Here is a 21,794-nt window from a genome sequence, read left to right as displayed (position 1 = left end):
TATTGGTCCTGGGTTTGAACCGTGCTTAAATTTTGAATACAAATCTCCAGCAATGGCGGCAAAAGACTTCCAGCGTAAGAAGCCACCCTCATTCTGACAAGGGCATTGTCAAATGGAGTGGAGGAGCAGACATAGGTTTAGGTCACTATCTTGCCCTTGCAGTGGCAAAATACTCCTAAAAGGTGGAAAAGTCAGCAGTTACTGGTGGCATGAGGATGTAGAACAGAAACCACTACATTAAATAAGCACAGTTAATATGCACGGGATATGTGGCAGGTAATTGAAAAAGTATCATGATTATCTCGCCATTGGAAAAAAATCCTGAATTAGCCCCCCATTTGGATTTCTGGGAGGGGACCGCCAACGGGGAGGTGGCCACAAGAAAAAGGTGGAATAACCAATGAAACCGTTATGTTCTGTGAGGCAGAGCATGGGATGTCAGAAGTTTGAATTTGGTAGGTAAGCTAGGAAACCTGAAAAGGGAGATACTAAGGATCAATCTAGATGTAGCAGGGTCAGTGAGGTGAAATGGAAAGAAGTCTAGGATTTTTGGCCAGATAAGTATAGTATAATATCAACAGCAGCAGAAAATGGTATAATGGGAGTAGGATTTGTTATGAATAGGAATGTAAAGAAGAGTGTGAGTTACCATGAACAGTTCAGTGATAGAGTTGTTCTCATTAGAATCAGCAACAAACCAACACTGACAGCAATAGCTCAGGTATATATGCTGACATTAGGAGAAGATGACGAGAGAAAGTATGAGGATATTGAACCGGTAATTCAGTACGTAAGGGAAGGTAAAATTCTAATATTCATGGGGGATTGGAATGCAGTTGTAGGGAAAGTAGCAGAAGAAATGTTTACAAGAGAATATGGGCTTAGTAGTAGCAATAAGAGAGGAGACAGACTAAGTGAGTTCTGCAATAAATTTTCAAGAATCACAAGGGTCGAGGGGGGGGGGGGGGGAAGGGGAGGAGGAGGGGGGGCAGGGGACATGGGAAAATTTCAATTGGATTACATCATGCTCAGTCAGAGGTTGCGAAATCAAATATTGGATTGTAAGGTGTACCTAGGAGGTGGTATGGAGCATAATTTGACTTTGATTAAGAGTAGTGTGAAGTGTAACAGACTAGTTAGGAAGAATCAGTGCACAATGATGTGGGCTACAGGAGTAGTTTGAAATGATAAGATGTGCTTGAAGTTCTCTGAGACTATAGATACTGTACTAATGATTGTTCAGTAGGCAGTTCAGTTGAAGAGGAATGGACATCTGTAAAATGGACAATCACAGAAGTTGGAAAGAAAAACAGGTAAAAAGAAATAACAATGAAAAACCATCAGTAACAGAAGAAATACTTCAGTTAATACGAGAAGGAAAGAAGTACAAAAATGTCCAGGTAAATTAAAGAACACAGAGGTAAAAGTCACTGGTAAATGAAATAAATAGGGAGTGCAGGGAAGCTAAGGCAAATTGGCTGCATGAAAAAAGTGAAGGAATAAAAAAAGAAAGGATTGTCCAGAAGACTGACTCAGAAAACAGAAAAGTCAAAATGAATTAAAAGCAAGGGCAGAAACATTAAGAGAGTGCTGTGGGAATTGCAATCTAATATGCAGAGGAGGGAGAGGATAGGTTGGAAGAGTATATTGGAAGCCTCTGGGGGAGGGGACTTGCCTGATGATATGACAGAAGTAGAAATAGGAGTCGAAAGGGAAGAGACAGGAAATCCAGTAATAGAATCGGAATAAGATCAAATAAAGCTGAAGAGATAGATGACATTCCACAGGGATTTCTAAAATCATTATGGAACTTGCAACGAAGCAACTATTCACATTTGGGTGTAGGGTTTTGAGACTGGTGATACACCAGCAGACATCCTTGCATGCAATTCCCAAGATTGTAAGAGCTGACAAGTGTGGGAATTATCACAGTCAGTTTAACAACTCATGCAGTCCAATTTCAGATAAGAATAACATACAGAAGAATGGAAAAGAAAATTGACAATCTGTTAGATGAAGATCAGTTTGGTCTTTAAGAAAGATAAAAGCAACAGAGAGGCATTTCTGATGTTGGGGTTGTTAGTGGAAGCAACACTGAAGAGTAATCAAACACGTTGAGAGGATTAGTCGACCTGTAAAAAACGTCCACTAATGTAAAATGGTGTAAGATGTTTGAAATTCTGTGAGAAATAGGGATAAACTATAGATGTAGATGGGTAATCTGTACTAAAGGCAATTTGTTGTTTAATGTTGTTACCAAAAATCTCGAAAAGTTCTTGACTGTTTTACTTCAACCTTGTCTTTTTTTCCCTTTTCATTTCAGCAACCCCCAGTATATCTAGACAAAGCCGTAGCATTTCCCTTTCCAGATTTTCTAGCTTCCCTGTAATAAACAATTGAATGGACATAAGCTATAGATTTTTCAAATATATGTAATACAAATATGTCATATAGCAGGGAAACTTTGTTAGCAAAAATCTTGAAAAGTTCTTGAGTGATTAACTTTGAATATTTACATGATGCTCTGATAAATGTTCAGACAGACATAAGCTTCATATATTAAAATACATATAGTATATAAACATATGTATAATATGTAAAGGGGAAAATTGTTAGCAAAAATCTCAGAAAGTTCTTGATCACTTTACTTCAAATTTTTACATGTTACTCTATAAGTATTCATATGGACATAGACTGCATATCTTTTTAATAAAAAATATACAGGTTTTCTGTTAAAACTGGCTGTGAGAAAGAAAATGCTGCCCTGTGAACTGAAAAAGTAACTATGTTATTAGGACATTAGACAAGTAATTTTTCCCATAAATACTCTCTCTCTCTCTCTCTCTCTCTCTCTCTCTCTCTCTCTGTGTGTGTGTGTGTGTGTGTGTGTGTGTGTGTGTGTGTGTGTGTGTGTGTGTAATACTACTTCAGAATCTGAATCATCCAAAACTTTGTAATCTTAGCTGTTCACAGATTAAAACTGTGCAAAATACCTCCTAGAAGCTACTATCCTCATAGATCCAGCTGCTGGAGAGGTTTCTCTGATAAGCTGTATATCAATGATCCCAGTTGATTTACCCACTTATTTTAAGTAACTAAAATTCCCAATCAAAGTTTTGTTTTCAATAGCAATACTCAAGGCTGAAAGTTAGAGAGAGGGTTGTAGAGGAGGGAGGAAATGGACATAGAAAGGGAGAAGGGGGAGATGGACAAAGAAACAAGGGAAAGAGGGGATCGTGAGAGCTGTGAAGAAGGTGGTGGATAGAGAGAGGGTAGAGGAGGAGATTACAACATGTGTCCAATTCCAGTACTTTCTGAGCAGTTGTGAAGCAATGCCAGGTTTACTAATATACAACGTGTGCAGGAACCAAGAGTGAACAACAAGACTGGAAGACCAAGAATGAAGTGCTTTAGTTAAAAATGGGTAAGAGAGTGATGTAGTGTTTTGCCCCTACTGTTCAACCTGTTCATCAAAGAAGTTAGGGTGGAAATAAAAGAAAAGTTTGAGAGTGCCATTAATATTCAAGGTGAAAGGTTATCAATAAGATGATCTGCTGATGACATGGTTAATCTCAAAGAATACGAAGAAGAATTACAGGCGCTGTTGAATGAAATGCGGAATCTAATGAGTGCCAAATATGGATTGAGGGTAAATTGAAGAAAGATGAAAGTAATTAGAAGTAGCAGAAATGAGAAGAGTGAGAAACTTACAGTGTTGATCACGAAGTAGATGAAGTTCAGGAATGTTACCTAAGCAGAAGAATAACCCAGGATGGTCAGAGCAAGATAGACATAAAAGCAGACTAGCACTGGCAAAAAGGGCATTCCTGGCCAAGAGAAATGTACTTGTATCAAACATAGGCCTTAATTTAGGAAGATATTTGTAAGAATGTACGTTTGGAGTACAGCATTGTATGGATATTGTAATCTTACCTTCCCACACATCACCATTAAAGTTATAATTTTCTGCACAATTTTTTGCAAATTATGAGAGGAGTAAGATTACAAAAGAAGAGCGTTTTACTGATCTTGATTATCTCATTGTTGTTGTAGATCGTTCAAAGTCTTGTCTAAGAATACTTTCTTGCAGCTGAAAATTTCGATTTCTTACGTTTGTGATGACATAGTAACTGCTGAAGAACTGCCTGTTGCTATGAACATCCTTTTATTTTATTCCATTCTTCTAAGTCACACTGAATTTACAATTTCCATATTCAAGAAAACCAATAATTACATTGTTGTTGACAAGCAAAAATATGCATTTCCATCAGAGGCATGCCCACCACTACTTACATTTTGCAGTACTCATACTTTCCAGAGAGTTAACAAAGTAAGAGAGTTTACAAACTTTCTCCAAAATTATATCATTATTTCATAAATTAATACACAAACAAATTTAATAATTAGTGTTTGACTGCACAATTAATAATATGAATTTTAAATATGCCACAAATTTTGTAATTTCAAATATTTTTTAAAAGAAGCATAATTTTAACTGTTAGTACATATCAATGTTATACGGGGGTATTTCGGAAAGTAAAGATATACCGTACGCCAGAGGAACAGAAGAGTTTTGCGAGCAAGTTGGCAACACTGGTGTCAACCTTGAACCGTTAGCTTTCTCCTTGCAGTCGTTCGGCAGTTGAATGTTGCTTCTGGTTGGAGTAGGTCATGTTTAAAATGGCTGCGCCAATTAAGAATCCCGCCAAATGCGAAGTGCGCTCCATCATACGTTGTCTTCATGCAAAAAGGTCAGCGACCAGTGGATATTCACAAAGAAATTGTTTCTGTTTATGGGAAAATTATGAGTCAACAAAATCTAACAAAATGGTGTCATCATTGCTCTGAAGGTAGGACCAATGTTCCTGACGAACAAAGAACAGGTCGGCCATCTATGATCTTTGATGCCCTTCTTTGGAGAACGGAGGAAGCAATTCATGCGAATAGACGTATCACATTGAAAGCATTGCATCAGATCATACCAGACGGGTCAGTGACAACTCTTTATGACGTTGTGATTGTCAAGTTAGGGTACAGGAAATTGTGTGCGCGCTGGGTTCCAATACTGTTAACGGAAGAACACAAAAAGAAAAGGATGGGCTTTGCACTCGACTTCCTCACATGCTATGCTGAAGCAGTTGGTGAGTTCCTTGATCACATTGTGACAGGTGACGAGACGTGGGTTTATAACCATACACCTGAATCCAAGCAACAATCAATGCAATGGCACCATTCAAATTCACCAAAAGCCAAGAAATGCAAAACGTCGATTTCAGCGAAGAAAATCGTGGCTTCTGTTTTTTGGGACAGACAAGGCATTCTTCTGTTGGAATTTATGCCTCCTGGAATGACAATTAATGCTGCTGCCAGACTTTGAAACGCCTTCGAAGGGCAATTCAAAACAAATGCAGGGGAATGCTGACAAGTGGAGTCCGCTTGCTTCATGACAATGCTCAGCCTCGCGCAGCGCTCGTAACCAAAGCACTACTCAAACAATTCAAATGGGACGTATTGGACCATCCGCCATACAGCCCGGACCCTTGCGCCCACTGACTTCCATGTCTTCCTTTACCTGAAGTCACATCTTGGTGGAAAATCATTCCACGACGATGAAGAGATCCAAGATGAATCTGAAATGTGGTTCTGACAACAGGCGGCAACCTTCTATGACTGTGGGATACAAAAGCTTGTGCACCAACTTAACAAATGTTTGGATAACGGGGGTGATTATGTCGAAAAATAATAAATAATGCAGTTAATAGGATGTAACTGACATTTTCTAAATAAATGTTCTATTTAAGGACTGAGAGCCATTGTATCTTTACTTTTTGAAATGCCCTCGTACATAAATTTCTTTTTATACCTTTTAGCCTGAAATATAATACATCACATACAAAATCATATGAATTCTTTTAATGAAACAGCTGAGATAATTTTAACCTATACAAGATTTTAGAGTATACATGGTATCGGTTGTTTCTCTCTCTCTCTCTTTAAGTAAAAGGTAATTTTCTACATCTTCATCTACATTTATACTCTGCAAGCCATCCAACGGTGTGTGGCAGAGGGCACTTCACGTGCCACTGTCATTACCTCCCTTTATTGTTCCAGTCGCGTATGGTTTGCGGGAGGAGGTATAAGTAGGGGGAAGCAATATATTTGATACCTCATGCAGAAACACACCCTCTCAAAACCTGGACAGCAAGCTACACCGTGACGCAGAGTGCCTCTCTTGCAGAATCTGCCACTTGAGTTTGCTAAACATCTCCGTAATGCTATCACGCTTACCAAATAACCCTGTGATGAAACGCGCCGCCCTTCTTAGGATCTTCTCTAGCTCCTCTGTCAACCCGACCTGGTACAGATCCCACACTGATGGGCAACGAGTTGAACGAGTGGTTTGTAAGCCACCTCCTTTGTTGATGGACTAAATTTTCTAAGGACTCTCCCAATGAATCTCAACCTGGCACCAGCCTTACCAACAATTAATTTTATATAATCATTCCACTTCAAATCATTCCGCACGCATACTGCCAGATATTTTACAGAAGTAACTGCTACCAGTGTTTGTTCCGCTATCATATAATCCTACAATAAAGGATCCTTCTTTCTATGTATCTGCAACATCACATTGGTCAATTGCCAGTCCCTGCACCAAGTGCCTATCCGCTGCAGACCTTCCTGCATTTCGCTGCAATTTTCTAATGCTGCAACTTTTCTGTATACTACAGCATTATCCGTAAAAAGCCGCACAGAACTTCCGACACTATCTACTAGGTCATTTATATATATTGTGAAAAGCAATGGGCCCATAACACTCCCCTGTGGCACGCCAGAGGTTACTTTAACGTCTGTAGATGTCTCTCCATTGATAACAACATGTTGTGTTCTGTTTGCTAAAAACTCTTCAATCCAGCCACACAGCTGGTCCGATATTCCGTAGGCTCTTACTCTGTTCATCAGATGACAGTGCGGAACTGTATCGAACGCCTTCCGGAAGTCAAGGAAGATGGCATCTACCTGGGAGCCTGTATGTAATATTTTCTGGGTCTCATGAACAAATAAAGCGAGTTGGGTCTCACACAATTGCTGTTTCTGGAATCCATGTTGATTCCTACAGAGTAGATTCTGGGTTTCCAAAAACGACATGATACTCGAGCAAAAAACATGTTCTAAAATTCTACAACAGATCGATGTGAGAGATATAGGCCTATAGTTTTGCACATCTGCTCGATGACCCTTCTTGAAGACTGGGACTACCTGTGCTCTTTTCCAATCATTTGTAATCTTCCGTTCCTCTAGAGACTTGCGGTACACGGCTGTTAGAAGGGGGGGGGGGGGGGGGGGGCAAGGTGTTTAGTGTACTCTGTGTAGAATCAAATTGGTATCCCATCAGGTCCAGTGGACTTTCTTCTGTTGAGTGATTTCAGTTGCTTTTCTATTCCTTCGACTCTTATTTCAATGTCGGCCATTTTTTCGTTTGTGCGAGGATTTAGAGAAGGAACTGCAGTGCGGTCTTCCTCTGTGAAACAGCTTTGGAAAAAAGTGTTTAGTATTTCAGCTTTACGCGTGTCATCCTCTGTTTCAATGCCATCATCATCCCAGAGTGTCTGGATATGCTGTTTCAAGCCACTTACTGATTTAACGTAAGACCAGAACTTCGTAGGATTTTCTGTCAAGTCGGTACATAGAATTTTACTTTCGAATTCACTGAACGCTTCATGCGTAGCCCTCCTTACGCTAACTTTGACATCATTTAGCTTCTGTTTGTCTGGGAGGTTTTGGCTGCATTTAAACTTGCAGTGGAGCTCTGTTTGCTTTCGCAGTAGTTTCCTAACTTTGTTGTTGAACCACGGTGGGTTTTTCCCTTCCCTCACAGTTTTACTTGGCACGTACCTGTCTAAAACGGAGGAGCAGAATGAATCATTACAATGTGAAAGACGGGCTGTGGGAAAACCAGACTAGAACAGAATAGAAGCATTTGAGATGTGGTGCTACAGAAGAGTGTTGAAACTTAGGTGAACTGAGAATGTAAGGAAAGGGGGGTTCTCCATAGAATCGGTGAGGAAAACAACCAAAGGATAACAGTGACAAGGATGATAGGGCATGTGTTAAGACATCATGGCATAACTTGTATGATATAAGGGAACCTGTAGAGGGCAAAAACTGTAGAGGGAGACAGATAATGGAATATATCCAGTAAATAATTGATGATGTAGACTAAAAGCGATACTCTGAGATTAAAAAGTTGGCACATGAGAGGAATTTGTGGTATACTACTCAAAGCAGTCAGTAGACTGATTACTTAAAAGACAGTCAGGTTGGAAACAGTTTGGAACCTGTGAATGAAGACAACAAAAGGTTGGAGGTGAGGAATTTCTGGAAGGCTACAAAAGTATGGTACTATGGAAATGCAGGAAGGTCATAGACATCGGGTGCGTTTCAGACACCAGGGTGAGTGGGAAAGAAGCAATTCAGCCGCACAGAGTGGATGAAAGAGAATAAGTCTTTTATTTCATGATGTCTAAATTGAATGTATAGTCTTTTTTTAAAGTCAATAACAGCCTGGTTTGTATTCCTGAGAACTTGCTAAGAGACCTTTGGTTTGACTTCTGGAAGAGAAACAGAAAGCCACATGTTACAAGTGAATTACTGCCAATAATGTAAAAACGAAAAATATACTGCTCACTTATTAATTTATTGGCGGCCACAGTGGCCAAGCGGTTCTAGACGCTTCAGTCCGGAACCGCGCGACTGCTACAGTCGCAGGTTCGAATCCTGCCTCGGGCATGGATGTGTGTGATGTCCTTAGGTTAGTTAGGTTTAAGTAGTTCTAAGTTCTAGGGGACTGATGACCTCTGATGTTATTAAGTCCCATAGTGCTCAGAGCCATTTGAAACATTTATTAGTTTATTTATCTTCATACTTAATGTATCAAATACATAAAACTGCTGTTTATAGCAATATTGGTGGAGGCCAGACATTACACCAAGCAGTAGTAAGACATTAGACTCACATTGAGGATGGTTGTGCTTCAGATCCTACTCTGGCCATCCACATTTAGGTTTTTTCTAAATTACTTAAAGCAAATGCTAAGATTACTGCTTTGAAAGGACACAGCCAATTGCCTTCCCTAATGCAAGCTTGTGCTCTGTCTCTAAAGGTCTCATTATCAATGTGATATTAAAAACCAATTCCTTCCTTTCTCAAACATTATCTAAGGAATCACCTTTAGAGGACTTCATGTTTCCAAGTAGAGAAGGAATTAGCATATTTCATCAAAATATAAGAGTTGTTAAAGTTAGTGAACTGCTTATAGATGTTGACTCTAAAATTATTGGTATGAGCACCACTTAAATAATTTGACAATTCAGAGGCTACTTTTACCAGGATAAAGATTAGCTGGCTGTTTTTCAAAGAGTTCCTTGCAGATAATATAATAGAAAACAAAAGCAATTTCCTTGTAAACTGTTTTTCCCTGTATTGGATTCAGAATGGGGGATTCATTTTTTGGGTGCAAAATACTTTGGCAGTTGGCTACAGACTTAATGCAGTAATTTAGGAACCTATATACATGTAAAAGTAGGTTAAAAACATCTCATACTAGCCATCTGAGTATTTTTATTTGAGGATTAAACAGCTATGTTTAAGAGATTCTCTAGTAAGTAGGCCTCACTTTTTTTAGGATGTTAATAACTGTAATGCTTTAATAAGTGTTATATCAGTCAAATGTCGTACAAATTCTTTACATTCTTGGATTCCCAGGTAGTAATAATACCACCAGTTTTCCAGTGTACAATTTTGCTGTTATTCGTTGATGATTACGCACTTATATGATTGTTAAGGAAGCAATAGTGAATTAACAGCAGCTATGAAAATACCTTAAACAGTAGCCTGTTAAAATGCATCTTTGTGGGTAATTGTATAAATGTCCATTTGTAGGGTCTTTTCAAACAGGAGTCCAACGTAGTATGTTACCATTAAACTTGCAAGGAAATGTCCAACCTAACATGAAAGTTTTCATTGAAAGAAATGCACTGTCAAAATTTTAAAGACACAATGCAAGCATTTAAAAAGAAAAAAAAAATATTGCCCAGTTTTGTCACACAAAGAACTGCTGATAACAGAATTTTGTGCAGCCCTTGCTGCCTAGTGCATGGATCAATTAATAAGCAGACACAGCCATGACCAGACAATATAATGCAGTATAGCATAAGTCAAAAATGTACATATGTGAATATTAAGCACATACCTAAAATGTCTCACATTGTCAACTTTTTGTAACTACATGATTATTACACAAGTGATCAGTAGAAGAGACAAAACTGACACACTGTATTAATTAACTTTAATTTGTTGACATGTAAAATTTATAACAATTCCTGTAGTACAATTCTTATAATGATTTTTAAATAATGTATATTTTACTGACACTGAAACAGTTCCTTATTTATTCCCTGAGATAGTCTCAAAAATACAAAGCATCTATTGGATGGCTAAACCAGACATTTTCCCTACACACAGCACACTTGATAAAAGAAAAATTAATGCATTCAGGCACTTCAAAGTAATTACAAGTTTTATTTAGACAGGATTGGGATGGAGAAAGGAACAGTTTTGGCTGTTCTTATGCATATTGTGCTGTGTACCAGGTATATTTGGTAAAATTCATAAAACGCCATCAAGTTGGTTCCGTTCATTGGGCCTTCAAGGCCAGTTTAAATGGAATTTAGTTTTAGATAGATGATGCAGACTAACAGTGCACAATTGTTGGAAGTTTAACAGCACTGTTCTGTTGATAATCTGAAATGACAAAGACCTTTTGGAAATTATACTGTCCAAAAATTTTCAGAAGAATGGTTAAAGCTGTCAAATTTCATTATGGAGGGCTGAATCTGAATTACATTAACAGTTTTGTCTTTATCGTCCTTAAGAATCCACCAAAAGCAATGACTATTTTCTGCAGCTGGTAAGTAGGTGCTTTAGATGTAAAATTATTCCTCTGATTTTTTCAAAGTTTGCTAGGTAGATTACAAGATTTTTGCAGCTAAGCAGGCTTTTGAATTGTCAGCCCTAAGCTGCCTTGAGCTTCTTGAAGACAGAGATAAAGCTGCAGTAACAGTAATCTTTTGATACTTATCACTGATATTGTTGTATACGAATGTGGCATTTGCACAAGTGAAATTGTCTTTTTTTGTGCAAGAACTGCATGCAAATTGGGGGAAAAAATTACTGGATGGCTTTATACACAGCATTTTAAGGAATAACAAAAAGCTATGAATTTGTCTGTAGTATTGCCTATTAATGACATCACCTGTACATCTTTGCAGTTCATAATTTTGCAACTTAATTTCTGCTTAATTTTCTGAATCTGCTTAACCGTGTCAAAGAAATCTGGACATCAGTAATTTTCATCTCACGTGCAATTTGGAGTGCCTAGTCTTATAGAATTGTTTTAGGAATGGTGCATTAACTCTCATAATCAGTTCGAAAACTTTCACACTTTTGCAAGTTTCATTTTGTTGCATCTATTTTGTAATGTTGGAAATATTAATTGGATACCACATTACTGTGAAACTCTGGAACCTGCATAACGACAGATGATATTAGCAAAAATATATGAAGAAAACAAAAAGAATTAATTCAGTTTCACGCCCATTGTTAACACTTAGTGATGTTGCAGAGACAACTGCTAATCATTATGAATATTAAATGAGTTACAAATTTGAGTGAATAGTAACTGTGAATGACTGTGTCAATAAAAATATCGGTGGAAAATGAAACTCACTTTACAAATTATGATCGCATTGTGCCCACTGTCTGGTGGATGTGCACTATTGGCTATAGCTACAGCAGGTGTATACTTCTCCAGCCACCAGGTGAGCTGTGAATTTGACAATATTCAACATAAAAAGCAAATAAAATAAAAAAGAACAAAAACTTAGTGTGCCTTAGCAGTGAGAATTTTGACAGTGCATTCCTTTCAGTGTATTTTTTCCCCACGTGAAAAATTTCAGTGTAGGTTTCAACATGTCAGGTTGGACCATTCCCTTATTAGTGAATAATTAATATAGCTTCCATGAGTAGTTTGACAGCTACTTCTCCCTGTCTAATATATAGCTTCACTTACATCACCTCCTTAAATGTTTCATCTCATGATGATTCCTTTGGAACACAATGAATAAACCTAAAAAAATCTTCAACAGTGAACTACAAACAAAATTTGTTAAAAGTGTTGTCATTCATTGCAGCAAATGCAGAAGCAGCTTTTGTGATAATAAACAGTTTATTTATCATTTTTACTTAAATAATTGAACTCCAGTTGTGCTAGCCTGATAAGGGGAATTAATTATGTTTCCAGGAATTACTCAGACTGCAGCATCCCGGGAAGTCCATTGATGAATGAAAAGGAACAGCTTGAGCCACATTCTGCTGGAGAGCATGAAGCTGGCTTTGCAGAACAGCTTTCATCTTCTTTTGCTGTTAGCTGTTCCACAAATTCTCCTAGCCACTCAGATACAAATTTCTCTGCTGTGAACATGGATCCTTCTCCATACTCACCAATGCAAGTTTCAACAGATGGCAGATCATCTGTGAGTGAAGATTCATTGGTCAGGAGTCCTATTAAAGACCACACAGGCCAAAATTACTACAAAGATAGTGACACAAGCATCTCTGTTCCATCAACTCCAAACAATAATAATAACAGACAGTCTGTCACTAATGAAGATGACAAGTACAACTTGATGAACATTGGTGTCACCACATTACAACATATATTTGGAAACACATTCCCTAATCCCTCTGCATCACCAGACACAAAAAACCACATTTCATCTGATGCAGTAGACAGTGTTTCACTAGGAAGTGTTATTCTTGATTCAAATAAGAACAGTTTAGAGAATACTGCTACCACTGGTGCCAAACATGATGATGTGCAGAGACATTCTGCAAAAATTAAGAAGACCTCTAGTATAGATTCAACAAGTGATCAATCTCCTGGTGACACATCAAGTTTGATATCTGAAAAGTGCCGAAGCAAATCTAGGGAAAGTCAAAAGACTCGAGGGCACAAAAAGCGTTCAGCAGGGACTTCTGTTGTGGAAACCCATGGACAAAGAACTGGTAGGAGTAGTACAGGGGTGACAAAGTTTGCAGATACTGGTCACAGAAGTGGGAGGGCACAACGCCTTGCACAAGACATCTCTCCTCCTTCAGTTAGTGGATCTTCTCGCTCTGTGGGTACTGACAGCTTTGGTGACCCTGATTTTGGTACTCCAGTTTGACACAACTCACAGAAATGTGAATTTTGACTGAGCATAGCATATGCTACACCCCGTCCATGGTGTCCATCCACTGCCACATCTACCCTGCTGAACCTATGGAGGGTGCGGTGAATCTAGTTTCAGAACTTCCGTTCTGTAGAATAACATATGCTGTGTGCTAGCAACTATTTGAAAATGCATTCCTCCCTCCATTTCAAGCAGCTGAACCTTATTTTCCATGACATTTTTAAAAAACATAATAGTACATATTACCACAGTATGTTAGGATTATAATACTTATTTTCATTCCATTTGTCTCACTTGAAGGCAATTGTTGAAGTACAACTGCTTTAGAAGCTTCTCTGATTAAATATATTTTGGATACAGTCATAGCAAGATTAAGAATTGTAACTCTGTGGGATGTACAATAATGTGTTTGCACACTTAATATCTACATATTTTGTACTTTTACTCTTGTGTTACATATGTCATTAGCCTTTAAATGATCCTTGAGGAACTAGAAACTAAGCAGACCTTTTGAATAAAGTGTTAATGTTGTTTCATCAACTGCAGTTGTTTTAAGGTTGCAGTTATTCATTTTATATCTTCTGTGGTTTCTACTGAATGGAGCAATTTTAGCAATACCTTTGTTCATTGTGAAGTAAAAGTAAGTAAATGCAAGTTGTGTAACTCTCAGTTTCTATTTCTCACATGATACAAATTTTTGAGAGAACATTTTCTTGGCCAAACTTTCTTGCAAAGCATTATTGCATTTGCATTCAATGCATTTGGCAAAAGCAGTGTATCAGTTGAATAGCAGGTTAAGTCATTGAAAAATAAATCAGGTTTTGCTATCTGATTGAGAAATAGTGTTTGAGATTTGCATGTAGCACATTATATAAAACTATGCAATACGTCTCATGTAATTCTTCTCTTAAATATAAACATTTATCTTTCTCTCTTGTAGGTAAAATGATGTAAGGTGTGATTATACAGCACTAAATTTTGTAAATAGGATATATTTGTTAATTTTTATTTAATACAGGTTTTTGTGTATCTCCTGTAGCTCATTTGTATTGAATAGTGTTCTTACGTTATTTTCATATGGACACTGAAAGAGTGATTACTTGGTGCTCTGTTACTGGTCAGTACTGTTGCCCTTACAGAAACGTTTGTATAACAATTACAAAGTGGTAAAGTTCATTCTGTTTTAGCAGCTCTTTGTGTGCCTCCACCACAGCTTTAGCTTGTCAGGTAAATGATGAAATCTGATATTCAAATCTGATTGGATGCCCAATATATCTAAAGGTTACATTAATTTGTTAGATACATCAAATTTTAATAAACAGTAAATTCCCTAGTGAACAGAAATGGGAACTGGGAATGAAGTCTTAGTTAATGACAAATTGTCACTTAGATGACAACTGAAACTGTGCGTTTAGTTGTTTCAGTTGATTTTTAAAGCCAGTAATAAGATTTTTCTACTTAAGTGTGGGGTTTTTCAAAATTTTAAGGAGAATTACAACAGGAAGACACAGGTAGTCCTGAGTGAAAGGTTATTTGTCAGACATAGCTATCAGGTTCAGTGCGTGTTGCAGGAAAATACATGGCACAATAACATGCCAAGTGAATGGAGAAGTATATTGTATCTCTTTGGGGTATATATTGTTTAGGGTATAAGGCTGAAAAGGTATAAACTGTAATCTCAAACTCTTGGTGTAATGCCCAGAAAAATTTGAAATGGAAAAGAGCCTAAAAAGGTTGTAGAAGAGATTTGTAGTAACAGTGCAAGAGACTGCAAACAGGAATTTTGATGTGCAAACAAAGATTATCAACAAAGGCCTAAACAAGGAAATGCATTAGAGTTTTTCACACAGTCAGAATGCACATAGATTATTGAAATTTAATGAACAAATTGCCATGTCATAAGAAAATTACATTATTTAATGTCACTATGCTATTAAGTACACTACAAATTAGCACCTGTTGTTGATTTTCCTATGTGAAATGTGACTGAGAAACTACATACACAGCGCTAGAAGATGTGAGTGCCCTCTCATAAATATCTCTTCTGAACTATGTCCTTTTTATTACTAATTTTATATTTGGATTGTCTAAGTAGCAATAATGTTGATTAAATACTGTAAGTGGAAGCATTACGACAGCTCGGTCTTATTGATGAATGCTCCAGTTTATTTTCTTTCCACAGCAGTGTGGCACATTATAACAGTAACAGCTATGATCTGTCCCAGTCATCAGATACAAAAGTGTCTCTCTCTCTCATGAATAAATAATGTCCTTGCCATAATATAACAGTACATTTTCACTTACAACATTTCTGACATCTTCTGCTAAGAAAGCCATCTGTTTTTGCCGTGATATCATCAGTCTGTAATCAGCAATATGAAATGAAATAATTGTCATTGCAAGCAGACTCTACCATTGGCGTGCTTGCAAACACGCACAAGGTAGTCTGATGCAGTTAACATAACTTACTGCAAATTGAAGCTTATATTTAAGTCTACAATTACTTGTACTGCTGTAACTGACAAAACACGCGCGCGCGTGCTCACTCTCTCTCTCTCTCTCTCTCTCTCTCTCTCTCTCTCTCTCTCTCTCTCTCTCTCTCTCTCTCTCTCTCTCTGTTTATTGATACTTGTCAACTGCTTCATTTTTATAGGAAAATGCCTCACAGAAAATGTACAGCAGATGATGTGACTACTGCAATTACTCTTCTTCTCTTGGCAGTTTAAGTGCATAATTCATGTTATCTTTTGAGAGCTAATTTCATTCTAAGTCAGCATTAAAAAACTCAAATAATTACAATTCTACTTTAAAATTCAAAATCTGACAGTCAGTTCCCTCACAAGCTTTACACATACTACTGTACTTTTGTACTGAGCAAGAAGTTGGCCCAAAACCTAAGACTCAAATTTAAATAAAAAATCTGATATTGGTTGAAGGAAATGCACTGCATGAAATCCTGGCAGCTACAGTAAATTTCAATTTTTGCATTACATTGCCACTTTCTCAATATACTTTTAATATGTAAATTGCAATAAATTGTTATTAAATTTTGCTTTCGATTAGGGAAAGCAGATGTTTATCATAAAGAGAAAATGATTTTATTTGATATATTTCACAAAATTATTGTAAAGAAAATCCTGACCTGATCCTTGTTTTATGCTATTGTTTATAAACAGAAACTGAATTAACAAAACACAGATTTGATTCAGTTTTTAAAATCCTCTTACTGACCTGCAACATAAATATTTGTATATATTATTTACTTGTATTATAAATTTATAACTGCATGTATTAAGTTTTATTTGTTATTTATCAGAACTTTATTTATGTATATGCATAATTACAAGTGCACACGAATCAGAATTGTGTGAACAGAACTATGTTTTATAGTCATTTTAGCCTTGACTGTACATCACAATTAAGTTCTCAATCCATTGAGTAGTCTGTCATTTTTGTTCTCTCTCTCTCTCTCTCTCTCTCTCTCTCTCTCTCTCTCTCTCTCTCTCTCTCTCTCTCTCCTGAAATAAATAATTTATTATTCACCTGAAACACTGCTGTGAAATTCACAACTATCAATTTCCCATGTAAAATAAATTATAATGTGCAGTCACATGTACTCAAAAGTTCATTCCATTACTGAGCTGACAATGATTTGTTAAAACATATTGGTACCCCCATCATAGCTTTGAAAATCATGAGACTAAACATAGTTCTGACAGTTTCATTTCTAACCACTATCTGCTACATAAAATTACCTGAAAGATTCATCACATATTTCACACATTGTGTGCTTTTCTTCCAGTTGCCCATATTTCTCATCTGTCTAAATTCTGACATGGTTCTAAAATCATGAAATGTATATGCTTTATGCCACATTGTTATGAGTAATAAGACAGTTTATTTCTTTTAGTGGCTGGTATATATTCACCTTTCTAGTCTTTGTTTAAAGACACTATAACTTTATATTTTTTCCTGTTTCTTGGGGTATTGTTGCTGGATTTAGTATTAAATGTTGAAAAGAATAGACTTTTACATTTTCCCAGTGGCTCCACTATTGAAATCATGGTTGCTAGATATTTGAAATTAATTTGGAAAAAAATTTCACAGTTGCACAGAGTGTCTTGTTCTGGTTTCAGACTACCATGCCGGTTATGGCATTCGCATATCTTATGGATTGAGTTATACCTCTTTAACTCCCCTAGTTAGTAGTCCATTAGTGCAAAGAAAAAAATCTGTGGATTACGTTTGTCCATCAACTACAGATTTTTTCAATGAGAGAGAAGACAAATGTATATTGTGATGATAACTTTTATTCATTTGTAAACACAAATATGTTGTCCATTACTTTGACTTTTTTCTTAAAAATAGATGCAGTTTCTTTTTTCACTGTCTTCTAAGTAAAATGCAATTGATTTAGTTGTAACTGCTTGTGGTGCTAAACTGCTGCTTTGTAAAGTGAGGAATGAAAGCTTCCTGTGAATAAAGAATTAAATGTTGTAATGTGGAACAGCAAAAGATTTATTAAGAAAGAATCAAATATATAATACTCTTTAGGAAATTTACTGAAATATTAAAATTTGTTACAAATGCATGCAATAATTAGAAGCAAAGCTTCAAAAGTAAATTAAATTAAATATTATGTTAGTATTTTTATTTATCTCCTCAAATACCAGAGATATTATTCTTTCTTATTGATTGTAACAATGTACAATTTACTTTCAATTGATGTAAAATCGCATCCATTTACTGAGGCAGCTTCATGCCAACTCTCACATACTGTCAGTTTTTTTTCTCTGATAGCTGAAAGCACAGGGTGTTTCACATACAGTCAAAGTGATATGGCCGCATACACATTTTGTTAGGCATTATATTGGTTTTAGCTAAACTAGGTGAAATAGGAGTAACCTTGGAAAGAATTCAGAGAATATTGTTGCAATATTCAGCATTTTAAATCAGAGTATTAGCAGTATATGTTAACAGAACTGCACACACACACTGAAACTGTACAAAGTAATGCTTAGGGACCAGAAAAATTCACAATATATGACAGACACTAATTCTGTCTCAAAATACAAAAACACAACATTACTATGAAATAGCATCTATTAGGTAAATAGTATCCAGATACTCTTTTTTGTGCGAGAGTTTAAAATAGCTTTATTTTTTATGTATAAATACTGAAAATTTACTCAGTTTTTGGTTACTGCTATTGAGAATCATCTAGTGAAGCACAGTTTCTAAGGATAATGTGTGTAAGAACATGTTTCCAAAATAAAAAGTGCACACATGCAATTTTGTACTAGTGCAATCAATGCTCTGGGGTCATGCCAGTTTTGGCCATTGAATGGTCTGTACAAAATACATGCCACATAATGCAACATAGGAATCAACCATTGGAGCTACCATCTCAGTACAAAGGAACCTTTAATATTAGGTAAGTGGATAGATAATAAAGATGTACTCACCAAGTGGTGACAGAGCACACACATAAAAGATTACAATTAAACAAGCTTTTGGAGCCAGTAGCTCAGGCAGAAGGGTTGATGGGGAAGAAAGAGGGGTGATGGAAAAGGACTGGAGAGGTCTAGGAAAACGGATAGATTTGACAAAGTCATCCAGAACTGCAGTTCAGGGGAGACTTACCGGTTGGGATAAGAAGGATTGTTGGAGACTGCATTGGATGAGATTTGAAAACCTGAGAGCTCAAAGGTGGAAGACAGGGTAATATGCAAGGCAGAGATTACTGCTTAATGCATTAAACGTTCCCTGCCATGCAGCCTTGGCATTCAAGGTAAATGTATTTGTTTGGATGCAGACACCTTACACCAATACACCATCATTCTCACCTCAGCCTTCACTGGACGTAATTACCCCACCAGCCTCGTTCAAAAGCAGATTTCCCAGCCGTTCACATCCAAACCTGGTACTATTAATCAGCTACTTCGACAAGGCCACAACTCCTTAAAATCATGCCCTGAAATGAGATACATTCTGTCTGAGATTCTTCCCACCACACCTAAAATAACGTTTTGTCTCCCCCCCCCCCCCCTCCCCTAAATCTCCTCAATATTCTTGTCAGACCCTATGCTGCTCCTGCACCCATCTCCTACCCTATGGCTCCTACTCCTGTGACCATCCCCACTGCAAGACTTGCCTTATGCACCCTGCCACTGTGACAGAACTGTCTCTTAGTCCACTGTCACTGAAGCAAGCTACAAATTGATATTCACCTACCTCTGATCAACATTTGCTCAGTGTCCCTTCAGTCTGCAACGTAGATATTTACAAGGGATGATGAAAAAGCATCATTGATGAAAACAGCATCTCCCCCCCCCCCCCTCTCCTAAGCATTAATCCTAACTGGCAGGGTCTGCTGGTTAATTGGATGTAGCATGTTAATTTGAAGAGATGGCAGACACTCTTCCTGTCTCCACTACGTACCCCTCCGGGAAGGAATTAGTGTACCCCAACTGTCTGCATCTAGTATAATCCATGGAATAGTGTGAATGTGGTCAGATGCGAGCGAGCTGTGTGAGGTGGAATGTGGGACCAGCCCAGTATTTGCCTTGCAGGATGTGGAAAACCACCTAAAAACCACATCCAGGCTGGCCGGCACACCGGCCCTCATCGTTAATCCGCTGGGCAGATTCAATCTGGGGCATGCACCTACCTGAGTCCAGGAAGAAGCGTGTTAGTGCCCTCGGCTACCCTGAGGGGGGGATGAAAACAGCACCTAATATCTACAATTACTGAGGCTGTGTAAATCTCGTTATAATTGTTCCTTTAAATATTCATAATATATTTTCAGGTGGAAAAACGGAGTCCTGATCCTCTTTGAAAGTTCGGAAATCTGGTAAAAGTAGGTTTTACTTTCTTTGCTGAAACATGTCATCATCCCACATTTAATATGCAAAACTGCTATTATAAGTTCCCAGAATTCTCCTAAGTCCGTTCCAGAAATAATCACTTGAATATACAGTTACTTTCTACACATAATGTTAATTTCTTACATAAGTCATTCAGTGGATTTCTTTCACAAAGATTGCGCGCTGAATATATTCTGAAGTAAAACGCAAAACATCGCCATCTGGAAATTTCTGAGTACAAAAAGTCACATGTGTGTCTCTCGAACTTTTACAAAATGTTCGTACCAAGAAAATCTACCATTTCAAATCCATCTGACTGCGAAGGACTGAACTTTTCTTCATCTTACACATTTCATGGACGGTCACATTTAACATGACCTTTGCGTTTGAAAAGCTAGTCCATGACTCCTCCCCTCCAGTTACTGATACGACCTAAGTATCTTGCAGTGCACTGGAACCATACTGAATTCCGATTGGCTGTTCAAGAAGGCCAGGCAATCTGATCATACATTCTAGATCTTACTCGCACCAAAAATGTTCTGAGCCAATCACTACATCAGACTCATTGGCATCACTTCGACAAGCAAACTATTACTATAATGTTTATTAATTGAAACTAAACAAAAATTAATCTTGAGATAACTTTAGTAAACTGATTATATCATTACCGACTTTCTGGATGGCTGCTATTTACAATTTTCATGACACCCTGGTGGCGTAACACTTGCTGGTAATGTAAGGTGTATTACCATATAAATTTGAAATTTTACACATGTCTCCCATATGCACTCACATTCACTCTCACCACCCTAAGACAAAATATAAAAATTAAATATTAACTTATTTTCATTACAAAAGAAAGATTATCGAAAGTTTAGAATTGAAAATCTTTATAAAAAATAAATTGGCACACAGAGTGCTATTACTGTTTTCAAATAACAAAAGAAATATAAACTGTTATGGTTCCTATCTGAATTTCCTTTCGTTTGTTTTGGTCAAGTACTTTTTTAATGGGTTTTTCATATCTCCGAAGTTATTATAGGTAGCAGTATCAAATTTTGACACGCTATTTGTCTGAATAACAAAAGGTCCTGTACCACTTTTGGAATAAAACATGATATTTAACATAGTTATCTTGTTTCTAAGGTGAGGTGAATAATTGGACTCTATATGTGGCACACAAAAGCATTCACACGCTTGGGCAGAAGGGCAGGTGGTTGATGACACAATCGGTAGGCCACAAGTCGGCCGCCGCTGGATGCTGCTATACTGCAGGCTTCCAATACAGTTTGTCATAATGCAACAAAACGTATTGGAAAAAACAGCGGTCGCAGATTAACCCGCGATGCTACACCACCGCCACCTATACCAGCCCGATAACCGGCAAAACTTACACTATCAAAGAGACAGATACTTGAACCAACACAGTGTTGTAGGGATGTATTTTCAAACCTCAATGCAAGATTCTTCTCACACTTCAATCAGATAATCATAAGGCTAATATGTGCGTTCTTGTGGAACATTGCAGTGCCCACGTTATACTGACTTTTGAAATTTGGCTAGCAGACAAACTTAGTTCTTTAACAATAAAAACAATCAATTTTTGTCAAAAAAATGTAATTAGATGGATAAAAAG

At 37.2% G+C, this 21,794-nt stretch overlaps 1 protein-coding gene across 1 annotated transcript in view; it reads left to right on the top strand.

Annotated features, from left to right (window-relative positions):
• The window catches only part of LOC126284775 (uncharacterized), a 652,584-nt gene extending 638,752 nt beyond the window's left edge, over positions 1–13,832 (top strand). The window contains exon 9 of the mRNA XM_049983936.1: positions 12,362–13,832. Within this exon, the coding sequence (XP_049839893.1) occupies positions 12,362–13,286 (925 nt within the window). The 3' untranslated portion in view covers positions 13,287–13,832. The remainder of the gene's footprint in view (positions 1–12,361) is intronic.
• Positions 13,833–21,794: the final 7,962 nt, after the last annotated feature.

The sequence above is a fragment of the Schistocerca gregaria genome, chromosome 8 (assembly GCF_023897955.1).
Source record: "Schistocerca gregaria isolate iqSchGreg1 chromosome 8, iqSchGreg1.2, whole genome shotgun sequence".
NCBI classification, from domain to species: Eukaryota; Metazoa; Arthropoda; class Insecta; order Orthoptera; family Acrididae; genus Schistocerca; species Schistocerca gregaria.
Note: the sequence above shows the minus strand (reverse complement) of the source record. Positions and strands in the feature narration are given on the sequence as shown.